This window comes from Mesocricetus auratus, unplaced genomic scaffold (genome assembly GCF_017639785.1).
Source record: "Mesocricetus auratus isolate SY011 unplaced genomic scaffold, BCM_Maur_2.0 Super-Scaffold_4256, whole genome shotgun sequence".
Classification (NCBI taxonomy): domain Eukaryota; kingdom Metazoa; phylum Chordata; class Mammalia; order Rodentia; family Cricetidae; genus Mesocricetus; species Mesocricetus auratus.
This window is the reverse complement of record NW_024429182.1, coordinates 75,982,132-75,999,922: the sequence shown is the minus strand read 5'-3', so window position 1 is coordinate 75,999,922 and position 17,791 is coordinate 75,982,132. Positions and strand designations below refer to the sequence as shown.

The 17,791-nt window shown below is 47.3% G+C and overlaps 2 protein-coding genes across 12 annotated transcripts in view; both read left to right on the top strand.

The window, feature by feature from the left end:
* Tnrc6a (trinucleotide repeat containing adaptor 6A) overlaps window positions 1-2,974 on the top strand; it is a 164,795-nt gene extending 161,821 nt beyond the window's left edge. For all 11 annotated transcript variants that reach the window (XM_040754992.1, XM_040755018.1, XM_040755027.1 and 8 more), the window contains one exon: window positions 255-2,974. In XM_040754992.1, coding sequence (XP_040610926.1) covers window positions 255-630 — 376 coding nt within the window. In that variant the 3' untranslated portion in view covers window positions 631-2,974. The remainder of the gene's footprint in view (window positions 1-254) is intronic.
* A 7,062-nt stretch (window positions 2,975-10,036) lies between these two features.
* Slc5a11 (solute carrier family 5 member 11) overlaps window positions 10,037-17,791 on the top strand; it is a 77,045-nt gene continuing 69,290 nt past the window's right edge. The window contains exon 1 of the mRNA XM_040754955.1: window positions 10,037-10,166. The gene's annotated coding sequence lies outside the window, so the exon portion shown is untranslated. The remainder of the gene's footprint in view (window positions 10,167-17,791) is intronic.

Sequence of the window (17,791 nt, the reverse complement as noted above, 5' to 3'; positions counted from 1 at the left end):
TGTATAGACCTGGTCAGCATGGCCCTGGAGAGATTCAGATGGAGGGATCACTTGAGCCCAGGAGTTGGAGGCCAGTCCAGGAAATACAAGACCCTGTGGTCTAGACACTTTCTGGGACTTTCACTGTGGGCATGGGGGCAGGCCAGGCTCCTTCTGTGCCTCCTTGGTTTCTTCTCAGAGCAGGTCTCACTGCTAATTGAGCTTATGTAACCATGTGACCAGAAGGCCTTCTCATGTTGTGCCCTCTCCTCTAGGTGTGTGCTGGGGAACACTACTATTCTCGCTGAGTTTGCCAGTGAAGAGGAGATCAGTCGCTTCTTTGCACAAAGTCAGTCTCTGACCCCTTCTCCTGGCTGGCAGTCTCTTGGGTCCAGCCAGAGCCGGCTGGGCTCCCTCGACTGTTCCCACTCATTCTCCAGCCGGACCGATCTCAATCACTGGAATGGTGCTGGGCTGTCGGGAACTAACTGTGGAGACCTTCACGGCACTTCCCTCTGGGGGACCCCACATTATTCCACAAGCCTGTGGGGTCCCCCAAGCAGCAGCGACCCCCGGGGAATTAGCAGCCCATCCCCCATTAATGCTTTTCTTTCTGTTGACCACCTGGGTGGGGGTGGAGAGTCCATGTAACTGCATAGGTATAGACGCAAACTGTGACCTCAAGATGAGAAGGAAAGGAGCACTAAGTTGGGCTCGCCGCCTGCAGCAGGGCCGCCTGTGGGAACAGCTATTTCTGCACATTTTCCACTTTGTTTTCCCCAGAACATATCAGTTTGAATACTTGAATCATGCAGGCCAATATTATAATGTGAAAGGGTATCTATCTATTTACACTCCCAAATAGCGCCATACAGCTAACCGTGTGGAATGAGCTCACTTGTGTATTCATCATGTTTAGCCTTCGGATTCCTTCTTTCCTTCATTTCCATCCCCCATCCCCACCTTTTATTTTTATTTGTATTTTTTTGCAAAACCATTTTTTTGGGCTGATGTATGAGCTTTTACCTTTGCACTGAGTGATGTTCTCTCCGTCTAATCGGCAATATGGGGGGGGCAGCTGTTCCAGTGTAAATGTTTACTCAAGGATGTTCTTAAAGGCGAGCACTCTCTACTATGCCTCATGTTGCCTACCTTATTGTGGTATCGTGGAGTTTAAAAGATCAAGTTAAGATACTGACGTAGGATTCTTAATGAAAGTATTGCACCAGTTTTTTCATGTTGTAAAACTAAAGAATTTTCGCTCTACAGTTTGAGAAACTGTGGCCACCGCTGTGACCTGCAGCCCGCCTGCTGCCCAGGACGGGCCCTGCACTTTGAACAGGCTTTCCATGTTGTTTTGGAGGTTCCCACGGTGAACCTTCTTGTTTACAGATTTTTTGTTTGTTTTTTGAGAAAAAAAATGTTTACTCTTCCATCATTTAAAAAAAAATTAAAAGACAAAAAAAATAGAGGAGGGTGGTTTAAAAGAAGCTTTCTATCTCTGGGAAAAAGAGCAGCATTTGGCCATGTTCTTCTGTTTTCTACCCCTGTCCTAAATCAAAGAGCATGGTTCTCAGGAAACCAGTTCCCCGTCAAAAAAAATCTTGTAGTTTCTTATAGGAAAAAGAAAACCCCAACTTTTAGCACTGATATTACGTATTGCTCTGTTCAAGAATTTTCTCTGCCAAAAAAAAAGGAAAAAAAAGAAGAAAAAAAAGCGCTTTGAGCTGGAGTTGCCGTCTGCTTTCAGATGCTGTCCTTTATTAGTGAGTGATGATGGTTTGCTGATAATCGATCGCTAGGTGACTTTTTGTAACCCATCAGTGGCTCTCATGTCTCTGCTCTCTTGTGACCGTGTTCATGTTTAACTGTTGTACCTTAAAGCCGAGATCAGTAACTATGCATACTGTAACCAAGACATTGGGCTTACAGAGTTGTTTGTTGTATAAAAAAAATTTTAAATGTTGTTGCAAACTAACGAGTTACACCATTTTAAAATTTCTTTCCTTCCCCAGCTCCTGTTTCTTTGCCCACAAATGGTATTATAATGCTTGCTTAGTCAAAGAAGAGAGACTAAACAAGGGTAAACTTTTAACAGTACAGAATATGCCATCTTTCATTGCCTTGATTCTAACTGTTTGTGTCCTAAGATGCAAAAGAGGTCAGTGGCTTTTAACTGTTTACAAATAGGATGTGATTGTAAATGTACAGTTTGGTTGTGTTTGAATTATGAAATCTTCAGATAATAAACCATGACTTTTTTGGCTGCTCAACATTAATTGTCTCTTTTTTGTGAATTTATTTGTAGGCTCTTTTTTATAATGAAAGTTACAAAGTTGCTGCACATGAGCATTCTTCTCATAGAGCAGCAGATTAAAAATGTAAGCAAATGTTTGAACATTTACCTGAACTTCTCCACAAGCACCCGAGATAATGTGAGAACAGTGGAAGCTGTAGCTTGCTCCCTCCTCCCCGAGCATCTTTGGGATCTTGTTGCTCAAAGCTCTTCTGTGGCTTCACCTCCCCCACCATCTGTGCCCATCTCAAGCCTCAGCGGGACCATTCGGAACATGAAGCTTAGTGACTTGACAGCATCCTAGTGTTAACCTCATACCTCTCACACAGTGGGGATGCCACCACCGTGCCCCTTGCTTCTCTCTGCGGGAGCTCTAGGGCAGAACTGTGTCTGTATTCCAGTGTATGACTTCAAATCAAGCTCCAGCTTGCCAGCTGTAAGCTAATGTCGGACACCGTAACCTAAGCAAATGTTCAGTGCATTCGGTGTGTATTGACGTCCATACTGGTTTTTCCAAAAACCAAAGGTAGCTTTGAAAAACCATGTGTGGAGATGTTTGGAACGTTAAGCTGAGTGACCTTTTGGGGCTTTGAGTAGTATATAACTGACTTCATAACTTCGTTAATTGTATTGTTAAAAGTGTTTGGGAGTTTTTTGCGCTTGTTATGTGGAAATAAAGTGTTTGATTTTAAAAAAGAATCAGTGGTTTTGATATTTTCCGCATTCTTAACAACTGCTCTATTCCCTTGTCATTCTTGAGTCATTCTGAATCCCTCGCAGTTACCAGTACCTCATTCTTGGCCACCACTTGCCAGACCTGTCTGACAGATGGCTCACTCGGTGCTCAGGCCTGGTCCTGGTGGGGTGTGCTCCTGTCCATCCAGCTGTGCTCTCAGCCCCATCCTCCCTGAGCTACAAGGCAGTGCTTCCTCAGACAAGGCCGTCTTCCCTGTGCTTATTTATCCCCAGCAAAGTAGTCCTCTCACTTGTCTGCTTGCTGCAGGACCAAAATGTATCGTTGGTCATTGTGCAGATACCAGGTCTGCACCGCAAGTATCCACTGAGCCTACCTCTGACCTACCTTGTCAGTCAGTGCTTGTTGACATTGGAAGGCAACGCAAGTCCAGATGTCTGAGACCTTGGCAGGTCAGACCACATGTAGGCGTGCGATTTGAAGGTGGAGTTGTGCCTCTGATGATTAGTGGCCATGCTGAGCAAGACTGATGACATTCAGCAAAGTTCCACTCTGTTCTTGCTGATTGCTAGATTTGGGACATTATGGAGAGTGCTTCCTAGAGCTAGAACCCAAAAACACCTGAGAGGCCCTGACATGACTAGGATCTGGATCCCAATGGGATTCTGGGTAGCATTTGAAAGGTTCGGTGGGAGGGTCACCATATATGGAGGATTCTCTCCATGTAAGGCATTGTATACACTTGCTTCTCACTCTTGAGTACAGCTGCTCAGTCTCAAAGCAGCTCTGCCCTAGAGAACTGTGCATCTCAGATTGTCCCCCACTACCTCCCCAGTTCCACTGTGTTTTGGGTCCAGGCTCCACCGACTTCTTAAGCTTTTTTTTTTTTTCAAGACAGGGTTTCTCTGTATTGTTTTGGAGGCTGTCAGTCCAGCCTGGCCTCGAACTCACAGAGATCCACCTGCCTCTGCCTCCCGAGTGCTGGGATTAAAGGCGTACGCCACCACCGCCCAGCCTTCTTAAGCTTTTATTTACTTAATGTGTATGCATGCACCCATGCTTTCACATAGACGCCGAGGAAGATGTTGGGTGTGTTCCATCACACCCCACCTTATCCTCACAAGGTGGCTCTCTGACATGGGCACTAGGCGACTGGCCTCAAGCCCTCTTGGGTACACAGCATGCATTTACCCACCCCAGCCCCAGTTAAGCTTTAATTTTAGGTTCAGCTGCATATAGATGTGGGATTCTGCTGATGTTTCCATCTGGGAATACTGCTTTAAGTAGGCAGTTACATTGCTTTCTTTAAAAAGGTCCCGAGGACACTAGAGTGGGGTGCTGCTGGGTCCCTTATGACTCACTTTAAGAGGCTGACTAGCCGGGTGTGGTGGGACAAACCTTTAATCCCACTTAGGAGGCAAAGGCGGGTAGGTTTCTGGGAGTGAGGTCAGCCTGGTCTACATAGAGGATAGCCAGGGCTACATAGGGAGACCCTCTCAAAAAAAGGACACAAGCACCAGGGCAGCTGACTGTTCAGGGACTCACAGCCTTGCGCTTGCAGGTCTGCCCAACCCAGGATGCCTTGTGGCTCGTGGAGTTGATCCCTAGGCAGGAAGGCCATGTGAAGAGGCACTCAGGACAGGAAGGAGAACTTTCCTTACAACCCTATCCAGACGAGCTTGGCTGGAGCAGCCTGTAGCCATGCTTGCAGTGCGTAGACCTCTGCGTTGTTTCCCCAAGTCATCCAGGCTTTTGGTTTCGTTTGGATTTGTAAGCTTACTATTTTGTGTGTGGGTGTTTTACCTGTATGTGTATTTGTGCACTATGTATTTCACACATGTCTGGTGCCTGTGGAGGCTAGAATAGAGTGTTGGATCCCTTGGAACTGGAGTTAAACTTGGTTAGGAGATACTGGGTGGGTGGTGGGTGGGTGGGTTCTGGGGATTGGACCCAGGTCCTCTGCAAAAAAGAGTCAGTTCTCTTAACTGTTGAGCTATGGCTCCAGTTCCGGTTGCTTAAGTTTTAATGAGTTTGGTTGTTTTAAAAAACTGACTTCTTTGCCAAGGAAAGCTGATGATACCTGACTGGGCTAGGGCTCTGAGGCAGGAACCATGCTTCTCTGTCCTGCCTGCCTGTGAGGAGCGCCTGTGTGCCAGTCCCGTGTCTCATTCCATAGGGCACAAGCTTCCAAAGCTCCGTTGGCTCTACAGGCTGTTGCCTAGGTTCCTGCTTTCTGTCTGCTGCTTCCTGTTGGGTTATCCCCAGGCCTAGTTTTATTCCCCATGTTACTGGCATGCCACCAGCAGCCCGATTGTTGGCTTCGTGACAGATCTTGGTGGTGATAGAATGCTTGGTGCCTTGAGAGTTTTCATTGATAATACAGTGTACACAGATGAGATGCTCACATCAACTGTGGGGATGTACACGCACACTTGTGAACATCTGGATAAGGTTGTCGGACTGGCTGGTTGTGACATTATACAGTGATGGATGTCACCATTGAGGATAACGTAAGAGTCATTGAGATTCTTTTTCTTCCAGCTGTATGTGGACCTACAGATAGAAATAAAAATTCAACTAAAAAGTATAAAGTAGGACTGGGGAGATGGCTCAGTGGTTAAGAGCACTTGGCTGCTCTTCCAGAGGTCCTGAGTTCAATTCCCAGCAACCTCATGGTGACTCACAACCATCTGTAATGAGATCTGGTGCCCTCTTCTTGCCTGCAGGGATACCTGCAGACAGAACACTGTACACAACATAAATACATATTTTTTTATAGTGTAAGCTGGGGGATAAGAAGATGGCTTAGTGGATAAGTTGCTTGCTGTGTGGTCATGAAGAGCTGAGTTCAGTTCTCCAGGACCCACCTAAAAACTTGGCTGGGGCGGTGTGCTCCAGTAATCCCAGCACTGACTGACAGACGGGATCCTAGGGACTTCCAGTCTAGCACCATTAGTGAGCTCCAGACTCAGTGAGAGACTGTCTCAAGAAATAAGGAGAAGGAGGCTGACAAATGGTTCATTATGTTTAAAAAAAAAAAAAAGCCCTTGCAAAATCTGATGGCCTGAGTTGTTCAGTTTTTGGAGATCACATGAAAGTGTAAGGAAGCAACCAAGGCCACAATACAGTCTTCTGACCTCCACACAGGTGCCCTACCCCACCGTGTACACACAATACAGTCTTCTGACCTCCACACAGGTGCCCTACCCCACCGTGTACACACAATACAGTCTTCTGACCTCCACACAGGTGCCCTACCCCACCGTGTACACACAATACAGTCTTCTGACCTCCACACAGGTGCCCTACCCCACCGTGTACACACAATACAGTCTTCTGACCTCCACACAGGTGCCCTACCCCACCGTGTACACACAATACAGTCTTCTGACCTCCACACAAGTGCCCTACCCCCACCTTGTATACACAAATGATAGATGAAAGAAGCTAGGTAGTGGCAGATGGAGACAGACACCAAAAATTGACTTCTGACCTTCACAGCCCCCCACACCCCCCATACACACACTCCTACACCACACACACTCATACACCACACACACTCATACACCACACACACTCATACACCATACACACACTCCTACACCACACACTCATACACCATATACACACTCCTACACCACACACATTCATACACCACACACACTCCTACACCACACACACTCATACACCACACACACTCCTACACCACACACACTTATACACCATACACACTCATACACCATACACACACTCCTACACCACACACTCATACACCATATACACACTCCTACACCACACACTCATACACCATACACACACTCATACACCACACACACTCATACACCATACACATACATAAACCACACACACTCATACACTACACACACATTCACACACCACACGCTCATACATCATACACACTCATACACCACACACACTCATACACTACACACACTCATACACCATACACACTCATACACCACACACACTCATACACCATACACACACTCCTACACCACACACACTCCTACACCACACACACTCCTACACCACACACACTCATACACCACACACACTCATACACTACACACACTCATACACCACACACACTCATACACCACACACACTCATACACCATACACACACTCCTACACCACACACACTCCTACACCACACACACTCCTATACCACACACACTCATATACCACACACACTCATACACCACACACACTCATACACCACACACACTCATACACTACACACACATTCACACACCACACACTCATACATCATACACACTCATACACCACACACACACTACACACATGCACACATACTCATACACCACAATACACTCACACTCATTTACATGCACTCATGCATCACACACCACACACACACCATACAACACACACACTCACACAACACACACATTTACACATACACACACACACACCCCAGCTAGGATGCAGTTGAGAAGGCACTGGGAGAAATTAAAAATAATTTTCCCTTTTAATTTTATTTTTTAATAAAAAATTGTATTTACTTAGAAGCATGCAGAATGACAACAGAACAGCTACGGGGGTTTTGTTTGTTTGTTTGTTTGCAATTACAGAGTGGCATTCAGTTAACAGAACAATTATCTTCATATAAGCTGCATCAGGGACAACTGAAGATGGAAAAAAATACCAAAAGCCAAAACAAAACAAAACAAAAAACTACCGTCCCCATGTGTAACTAATGTGTGCTGTGCACCAACAAGAGCCTGCTTTAAATTTCCATGCCAGTTTACAGCCCCAGACTGTACCAGGCAAGGTTCGTGGCTACTGAAAATACCACCAGGACAGGGTATCTAAAGACACTTGGTAGTGTATTAACTATACAAAAACAAAAGACACTGTACAATTTAAAAACAAGTCTTACACAGCTTTACATTTCAATTTTTTTTTCTTTAAAAGGAGTGAGTTGTGTACAGGGAGTTAAACACTTTAAAGACAAAAAAAACTGCACTAGAACCAACTTATTCATCATCTTCTTCATCTTCCTCTTCTTCCTCCTCTCCTCATCCTCTTCATCCTCCTCCTCATCTTCCTCTTCCTTCTCTTTCTTACTGTTTTCCACCTTGACCACCCCCGTTCCTGCTGCTTGTCATCTGCGGCAGCACTGGTCCACATCTCTCCCAGTTTCTTTACAACATCACCAATGGACAAGCCACGGTGTCGCCTTTGATTTTGGGGCGATACTCAGAACAGAACAAGAAGAAGGCTGAAGGAGGCCTCTTGGATGCATTGGGGCCCTTGAACTTCTTGTTGGTCACCCCTTTGGGGGGGGATGTGGGTTTTCATTTCTCTTTCATAACGAGCCCTGACAGCCTTTGCCATGTCTTCAGATTTCCCCTTTTCTTTAGCAGACATGGTCTCCCACCTTTCTGAGCACTTCTTGGAGAACTCTGAAAAGCTGACAGAAGCATCCCGGTGCTTCTTGTGTTTCTCCCGGCAAGTTTGCACAAAGGATGCATATGAGGACATTCTGTCTCTCGGTTTCTTAGGATCTCCTTTGCCCGTGTTAATTGATTTTTGTCTGCGAGGCACAGAGTCGCCCAGGTTCGCTCCGGTTTGTGCTTGCCCCGGCGCTGTTCTATGGAGCTCAGGGTACGGCAACGACTGTGAGACGCAGCCTCCTCACTCTCTCCTCTCTGTAACATTCTTACTTTAATTTTATATATGTGGGTGTTTTGCCTGCATGTGTACATGTGCAAGCAGTGCCCAAGGAGGCCAGAAGAGGGAGTCAGGTCCCAGGGGACTAAAGTTACAGGTGGCTGGGAGCTGCCATGTGGAATTGACAGCTCACAACCGTCTGTAACTACAGTCCCAGGGGAACACGCACTCACTTCTGGCCTCTGACGGCATCAGGCAAGCACATGGTACACGTATATACACACAGGCCCTCACACACACCCATAAATAAGAGTGAGTCTCCAGAGTGAGGGAGGAGGCCAGGGAAGGGCTCTTGCCACACATCAGTTCCTAGCCTTGGGAGATGTCTCTGGCTCTTGGCCGATGAGGCTCTGGAAACGGAACTACCTGGGGTGACAATCTCAGCAGGCCACTTGCACAGCCCAGCCCTGGCCCTTGTGCAGCACCTCGGATCCTGTTTTCTCTCGAGGCCGCGTCAGCATCCCACCATGCCCACCCTACAACATCCTCTCTGCCACCAATCCTCTGCCCCGACAGCCCTCTGTTTCTGTGTTAACATTCAGCTTCTTGCATTTTTATAAACAGCTTTCACACAGTAAGTTGCCAGAACTAAGAACAAACACGATTCAGACATAGAGGCTTGCTCCCCTGTCCACAGAGCCATCACCACAGTCAAGATGGCATCCGACATCCAACTTTCTTGGGCACCTGGGGGAGAACCAGTCCCTCACTCCAGTTCAGAAGCCAGGCCTCCCAAGGTTGTCTCCTGGCATCTGCAGCAACCTCTCCCTCCTGCCTCAGGACGTTGCTCTTCTTGCCTGGACCAATCTAATCCCAAATGTACGCCTGGCTGCCTCCTGACCCCACCACAGGCCCAGATGCTACCTTAGGAACCCTTTGTGGGACTCCAGTGAATGTTCCTCTCATCTAGACTAGTTTTATCCCCACCTGTCCTGGGACATTTGACCACATCTGTAGACCCCGTTAATGGAGAGAAGGGAGCCCCCTTGCCCACCAACAATGAGACCTAAATGCTGCTAAACTTAGCATCCATCGGGCAGTCTCCAAGACAGCCCACAGTGTTGAGGACAGCAGTGGCATCCAGCCATCACCAGCTCTCACATCTCGGACGGGCCAGTATGCCATCCATCAGGTCCAAAGGCAACAAGAATGACAGTGGGACTTCCAGCTGCCAAGCCTTCCAGATGTGCCCTGCTCTTACCGTGGCATGGACGTCTTGTGCCATCTACTCCTATAGTGAACCACTGACCACTTGGCCACCTGTTCATGCCTCAGGGCTCCGGCCCTTTCTTCTCTTCTCTATTTGGCTTCAGGTTTCCTGGCAACTTTCCTGGCCCCAACACAGCTCCCTGTGTAAGAGGCCCGGGGGCAGCAACAGCCAGCAGGATCTAAGAGGTACCCACTCACAAGGTAACCTGCCTGCACATTCCAGAAAGGACTTCCACCCTGGAGACAGGAGACAGGAAATTAAAGGGATAAGGTCAGAGACTTTTGTTTGTTTGTTTTCCTTTTTGTACTTTTGAGAACGGTTCTTACTGTGTAGTCCCAGGCTAACCTCAAACACACAATCGTCTGGCTGTAGCTTCTTGAGTGCTGGGCTTACGGGAATGTACCACTGCTCTGGTTAGAGACCACTCAATGGGCTGGGTATAAAAAGGTGGGCATCTGCTTAGGATGCCCTGGCCCTCTGCCCTCTGCCCTCTGCCCTCTGCCCTCCCATTCCTTGCAATTCACATTAGAAACTTGATCCTCATTCTCATATGTTAATGGTACTTGGAGAAAAAGCCTTTGGATGGTGAAGAAAACCAATCCATCCATGGACTAATGGATTAATGGGCTGTGGAGGGTGGCTGTGTTATAAATGCAAGCTCTCTCCAGAAAGCTTTCTCTATCTCCACTGTGTTAGGACATAGCAGGAAGACCCTTGGCAGATGCTAAATGCAAGTCCGCACCATGCTCTTGGAATTTTCAGCCTCCAGAACCGTGAGCTAAATAAACCTCTATTTTTTTTATAAGTTACACAGCTTCAGATATTTTGTGACAGCAACAGAAAATAGACCAAGGCAGCAGGCAAGCAGGGAGAGAGAAGGGGCGAGAAGAATCGGAAGGCTGGGCGATGCCGCACAAGGGCAGAAAGCCTCCCTTCTGTTCTGAGCTCTGGGGTGGAGTTACATGAGGAAGCTAGGTGGGAGGGCAACGGGCTGTGCCAGTGAAGGAAGCTGGGAAAGAGGCGGGGCCAGAAACTACCAGTGCCCCTGCATGCCTTCAAAGAAGCATCTAGACCATTCAGAACCCACCCTCCAAGAGGAGCAGAGGGGCTGGGCTGGGAAAAGACCAGAACAGAGTTCTGAAAGGCCAAAGTCAAGGGGAGGAGGTGGAAGCAGGAAGCTTCCTGTCAAGGAAAAGCAGTTTCAAAGTCAGTGAGAAAATCTTCCAAGGCTAATTCTGTGTGTCAACCGGGTGGTACTATGGTATGCAAATACTTGATCATCATTATTCTGGATGTTTCTGTGAGGCTATGCTTGGGTCTGATGAACATTTAAAACTGAGGATTGTGCTCCACAATGTGGGTGGGCTTCCCAAAACCCTCAATGGCAATCAGCTTTTCCAGGATCACCAGCCTGCCCAAAGTCTACCTGCGGATTTTACACTTAGCAAAGTCTATGAGCATGTCAGTCTACTCCTCAACGCCGACAGGAAGACACCTCCCGCCCAACCCCCAACATACACCCCCACACACAGACTAGAGAGACAGAAATTCAACAAAAGAAACCAACCAATAAATAACACAAGCTTACAAAAAAGATTGGGGCATTAAAAAAAGAAGCCTAGCTGGACGGTGGTGGCACATGCCTTTAATCACAGCACCCAGGATGAGCAGGCAGGAGGATCTAGGTGAGTTCAAGGCCAGCCTGGTTTACAGACTGAGTTCCAGGACAACAGACTCCAAAGCTACATAGAGAAACCCTGTCTTGGGGGAAAAAAAAAAGACCTTAACCCTTGCCCTGGTGGAATTCATGTCCCATAATTCATCTGCTTACCATGCACAGCTCAGAGGCTGCTGATTGTGCCCAGTAGTGCCAGTTTCCAGGTTTGATTGCCAGCACCGTAAAAACAAACTGTTGAGTGTGCTCGGAATCCAGCTGGCATCACTGACAAGTTTACAGCCGGTCCACAAGGTCTCCCCATTTCCTCTGCCAACGGTCCTTCCCTGCTCTAGGCATCCACCAGTTGGCTGGGTGTAGGGCTGAAGCAGGACCTTGAGGCATGAGCGTGCAGGTCAGTAAGAGATCTAGCCCTGAGCCACCCCAACACCCTCCCTCTTCAGACAAAGGTGCCACTGTGTGTCCTGGGTTCAATTCTCCTGCCTCTGCCTACTGAGTGCTATCAGGGGTGGGTCACTTCACCTGCCTACTCTGGGTGTTTCTCTAACTGGAATCTTCCAGTATGTAGGCAGCTCGGTCTGGCTTCTTTCAAGGAGTTCATCCAGGTTGCAGCATTGGTACCCCATCCTTTTTCATGCCTGCTAGTACTCTTCAGCTCGCTGCAGCCATCCATCTGTGTTGGCATTTCGGTTCCTTCCCCCTCTGGAGCTGTGAAGGACAGAGCTTCTGTAAATATTCCTGTGTAGTTTTATGTGAACATCAGCTTTCCAAGAGAAGGGCGGGGGTCTGTTCTTCGCCCCACCTCCCAGTACCTGTGATGGCAAATGGAGGCACAGCACACGTGTGACTGCGACAGTCACTCCATTGTTCCAACTCTCTGCTTCCTCCCCTGGAGACATGTGATGTGAGACCACTCGTGTGCTGTTCTGAAGCTCTGAACACTAAAGGCTTTTTTTCTACCCATGTGGTAGAAAATTGACTTGGTGGGGTCTGTGTGAAGGGTTTATTGTTATTTTTTAGGTGCTGAGGGTGCAGCTCAGGGCTTTACACATGCGGGACTCTATCACCAACCCACAGCCCCACAGTGAGAAAGCGAGCTTGCTGTGCAAGCATGAGGACCCGCATTCAGATCCCCAGGAACTCTGTAAACAAAGCCAGGTGTGACTACGTGCAGCTGTGACCTCAGTACCACAGGGTGTGGAGACAGGAGGCTGACCAGATTCAGTGGCCACCAGCCTGGATGATAACACCAAACTCTAGGTTCAGTGAGAAACCTTGTGGAGGAGGACATGTGCACCGTTCCAAGCATGCACACTTGTAGAGGACACGTGCATGGGACCAAGCATGCATATTAGCACATATTAGACACACAACATTAAAATGCTTTAATGAATAAATAAGATAAAAATAAAACATGGCTGTGCTTGCTTCTAGAAAGTTGCCCCAGATGCCACTAGTGTGTTGCTGGATTTCCCATCTGGTTCCACAGCTGCCTTTCCCCAAATGGACACACGGATGCTGTATTAATTATCAAACCGTTGGCCAGTGTCTTGTGCTTCTTATTGGCTAGCTCTCTCTTAATTATTAACCCATTTCTATTAGTCTATGTATTTCCACATGATCTTGGCTTATCTGAGAACATCAGGATCTGCTTCTCCTCTGGCGGCTTACATGGCAACTCTGTGGTGAGCTCCATCTGCCTCTCTTTTCCAGAAGTCTCATCTCCTAACCCCACCTACACTTCCTGCCTGGCCAATCAGTGTTTTATTCATCAACCAAGAAGAGAAACATATGTACAGAAGAACATACCCCATAGCTAGCGTTAGTTAAAAAGCAAGAAGAAATTATAGGTTTGAAGAGAAATCTGGCACTAGGGAAATGTCCAGAGATCTACAAGATGACCCCAACTAAAAATCTAAGCAATAGTGGAGAGGCTACCTTAAATGTCCTTCTCCAATAATGAGATTGATGACTACCTTATATGCCATCCTAGAGCCTTCATCCAGTAGCTGATGGAAGCAGAGGCAGACACCCACAGCTAAACACACAGCTGAACTCCTGGAACCCAGTTGCAGAGAGAGAGGGATGATGAGCAAAGGGGTCAAGATCAGGCTGGAGAGACCCACAGAAACAGCTGACCTGAACAAGGGGGAGCTCATAGACTCCAGACTGATAACTAGGAAACCAGCATAGGACTGTTCCAGACCCCCTGAACGTAGATGCCAGTTTGGAGGTCTGGGCAATCTGTGTGGCCTCTGGTAGTGGATCAGTATTTATCCCTAGTATAAGAATGGACTTTGGGAGCCCACTCCACATAGAAGGATACTCTCTCAGTCTAGACACACGGGAGAGGGTCTTGGCCCTGCTCCAAATGATATGACAGAATTTGAAGGCTCCCAATGGAAGGCCTCACCCTCCCTAGGGAGCAGAAAGGGGATGGGATAAGGGGCCGGTGGGGGGCAGGGAAGGAGGGGAGGGAGAAGAAACTGGGATCCACATGTAAAACAAGCCTGTTTTCAAAAAAAAAAGCAAGAATGCCAGGCGTTGGTGGCACATGCCTTTAATCCCAGCACTCGGGAGGCAGAGGCAGGCAGATCTCTGTGAGTTCGAGGCCAGCCTGGTCTACAGAGCAAGTTCCAGGACAGCCTCCAAAACAATACAGAGAAACCCTGTCTCGAATAAAAAAAAGCAAGAACAATGTGTGCTGCCCCAATAACAATGCCACTTGAGCCAGGCTAATGCTGCCTGCTGTGCAGTACTCTAGTAACTGAAACAGGTTTGCAAGAGTTTGTTGGCCTGGCAGCCAAGCACGGAAGCAGGAGGCCCAATTCTCCCATGCCTCTCCCCCAGAACAGGCGTAGAATAGAGAAGCGGGTAATTGAAGGTGTGGGCAAAGATGACTGGAGACAGATATGTGTATGTGTGTGTTTATGTGTACATACACATAAACACACACATACACATAAACACACACATACAGATAAACACACACATACACATACATACACATAAACACACACATACACATACATACACATAAACACACACATATACACACATAAACACACATACACATACATAAACCCACATACACATAAATGTACACATACACGTAAACACACCGTAAACACACACATATTTATTTATTTATTTATTTTGGTTTTTCGAGACAGGGTTTCTCTGTGGCTTTGGAGGCTGTCCTGGAACTCACTTTGTAGACCAGGCTGGCCTCGAACTCACAGAGATCCGCCTGCCTCTGCCTCCTGAGTGCTGGGATTAAAGGCGTGCACCACCAACGCCCGGCTAAACACAGGCATATATATACACATACACATAAACACGCACATACACGCACATAAACACACATACACATAAACACATACATACACATAAACACATACATACACATAAACACATACACACACATAAACACACATACACATAAACACACACACATAAAAACACCTACACATAAACACAGGCACATAACGCACATAAACACACACATACATATAAACACACACATACATAAACACATACACATAAACATACACAAACACACACTTTCCCTCTTTTTGATTCAGAGGGCCTCGTGCTTACAAGGCAAACACTACAGACTGGCTGTATCCCAGCCTCAAATCAGTGATTTTTAAAGTCAACTAAGAGTAATTGAAGCCAGGAAGTTTGTTCAAATTTCTCCTCTATTTGAGAAAGAAAGGCATGAATGACATCCTGAGTTTTCCAGGACTGGTCCGGAGCATTTGTGATCAGCATCAAGGCTAGGTAAGATGTGAGGAGCAGCCATTGACTTTCGCCCTCAGTTTGTAGTTGTGAAGATGCACTGTCCTGACAGAATTCATGGAGGCCTGGTGTGGTGTGTGAACTAGAACAGCCCCCATAGGCTCATATGTTTGAATATTTGGTTTCCAGTTGGAGTTGTTTGGGAAGAGTAGGAGGTGTGGCCTTGCTGGAAGAGGTGTGTCACTGGAGCAGGCTTTGAAGTTTCCAAAGCCCTCTCTATCCTGTTAGCTCTGTCTGCTTTGTGTCTGTGGATCAGATTTGCGCTATCAGCTACCATGTGCACATATCACACCCACTGCCATATCTTCCTGCCGGATGTCATGCTCCCTGCCATGATGGTCATGGGCTTGTGACAGTTTGAATATAATTGGCCCCCATAAGTCCATAGGGAGTGGAACTATTGGGAGTTGTGGCTTTGTTGAAGGAGGTGTGTAATGAGTCTTTCTCTGCTTTGAGGTCTTTTTTTTTTTTTTTTTGCCTAAGTTTGCTCAGTGTCACAGACCCTTTCCTGTTGTCTTTTTGATTAAAATGTAGCCAACACCACATCTGCCTGCATGCCGCCATGCTCCCCACCATGATGATAATGGACTGAACCTCTGAACTGTAAGCCTCCGCCTCAATTAAATGCTTTCCTTTCTAAGAGTTACAGTGGTTAGGCTGGAGGGATGGCTCAGTGGTTAAGAGCACCGGTTGCTCTTCCAGAGGACCTGGGTTCTATTCCCAGCACCCACATGGCAGCTCACACCTGTCTGTAACTCCAGTTCCAGGGAATCTGGTGTTAATAAAGTTAAATACAGTGTTTCTTTTTTAAACAAAAAGTGGCCCTGGTGTCTTGTCACAGTAACTGAGGCACATAGCAAGTCTGTGACAGGATTTATGATGAGATAGTAGAATACCAAGCCACCTAAAAGTTGCACAAACCAGGGTCTTTGGAAGTTCCAAGTGCCTGTCCCAAAGCCACCTGGCTAGTGAGGCGAGAAGCAGCAGAGCTACGACTTCCGTGTGACTTCAGAGCAGCCCAACGGGCTCCCACGGGGGCCACTCATGCCACACTGGGCAGATAGACAGTGGCACAACCACCTGGGGACAGCTTGGCTGTCTCTGAAACAAACACTGACTGACCACAGGTGCCAGCTGCTTCCCTCCCCAGTCTTTACTGAGAGAAAAGATGTGTCAATACAAGGATGTCTACTATTGCTCATAGCACTCTGACCACAGAAAAGCCAATTCCAACATCCCTTAGTAGAGCAGCTGATGAACAAAACTGTAGTGTATCCAACTGCTGAGCCAAGTAACAGAAACACACGTGGAAATAATTATGCCAAGTGAAGCAAGCAAACTCCAAAGTGTGCAGGACATGTGACGGACACACAAACATCTGTAAAGGCGTCAGACAAAATCAGGGCTTGTGTGGGGCGTGAGGCTTCGGGAGGGGCCAACATTCGGACGCTAGAAGGGATAATGCTGTTATCTTGTGGTGATGATGGCTTTGTAAGTACATGAATCCTCTAGACTTGAATTTTCAGTGTGTGTCGTCAGCCTCCAGAGAACCATGTATTTATTATTTCATTTGACCCTGTTAATTATCCAGTTAATTAACTTATTTATTTATTTATTGTGTCTGAGTGGCTTGGGATGGCTTGAGCAAGTCAGTCTTCTCCTTGCACATAGGGTTAGAGGATGGAGCGCAGGTCATCAAGCTTGGTGGCAGTGGCCTTTACTGAGACATCTCGCTGGCCTGGTTTTTTATTTATTGTTATTGTTTTACCGTGAAAGGGTGTACTGACTGATTGATTTGTGTGTGAGAGTGGGTGGATGCAGGAGGCTTGTTCTGTTGCGAAGTACGGTGTTGTGCTCTCCTGTGACTAAGGAGAACCAGAAGCAAAAATTTTCCCTCTGGGACCCACTTTGCCTGTAAGTAGAGGAGGCAGCCACTGGGGGGCGCACCGAGATGCTGTCTTTCAGGGGGAAAAAAGACCAGCAACCTTGTTTAGCAGAGAGATGAGTGTGGGCTTTCCCACCTGATCCAACTTGGTGACACTCACAAATTTCCACCCTGGAGAGCACAACAATCTCACGTCTTTGACCCAGCTGACACTGTAGCTCAGGAAAGTGGATCACCTCACTCCTTTAATGTCCAAGGACTCATATGGCCAGTGGCTGTTACTGCTATGGGCTGGAGGACCACAAGCTTAGGGTGTAGGTCACCATCGGGATCTTCAAGAGGAGTGGATTCAACTACAGCAACCTGGACTGCTGCAACTCTGTCTCTGGTTGCCTGCTGTAAGCGGTTCAGGGATCTGTTGGACACTCACTCTCCATTCGGAAGGGTTTTCTTCATCTACTGGGTCCAAGGTATCACTTTGTCACTCTCCTATCACATCCAGGGATTGGGAGAAAGTCACTGGGGCCTACAACA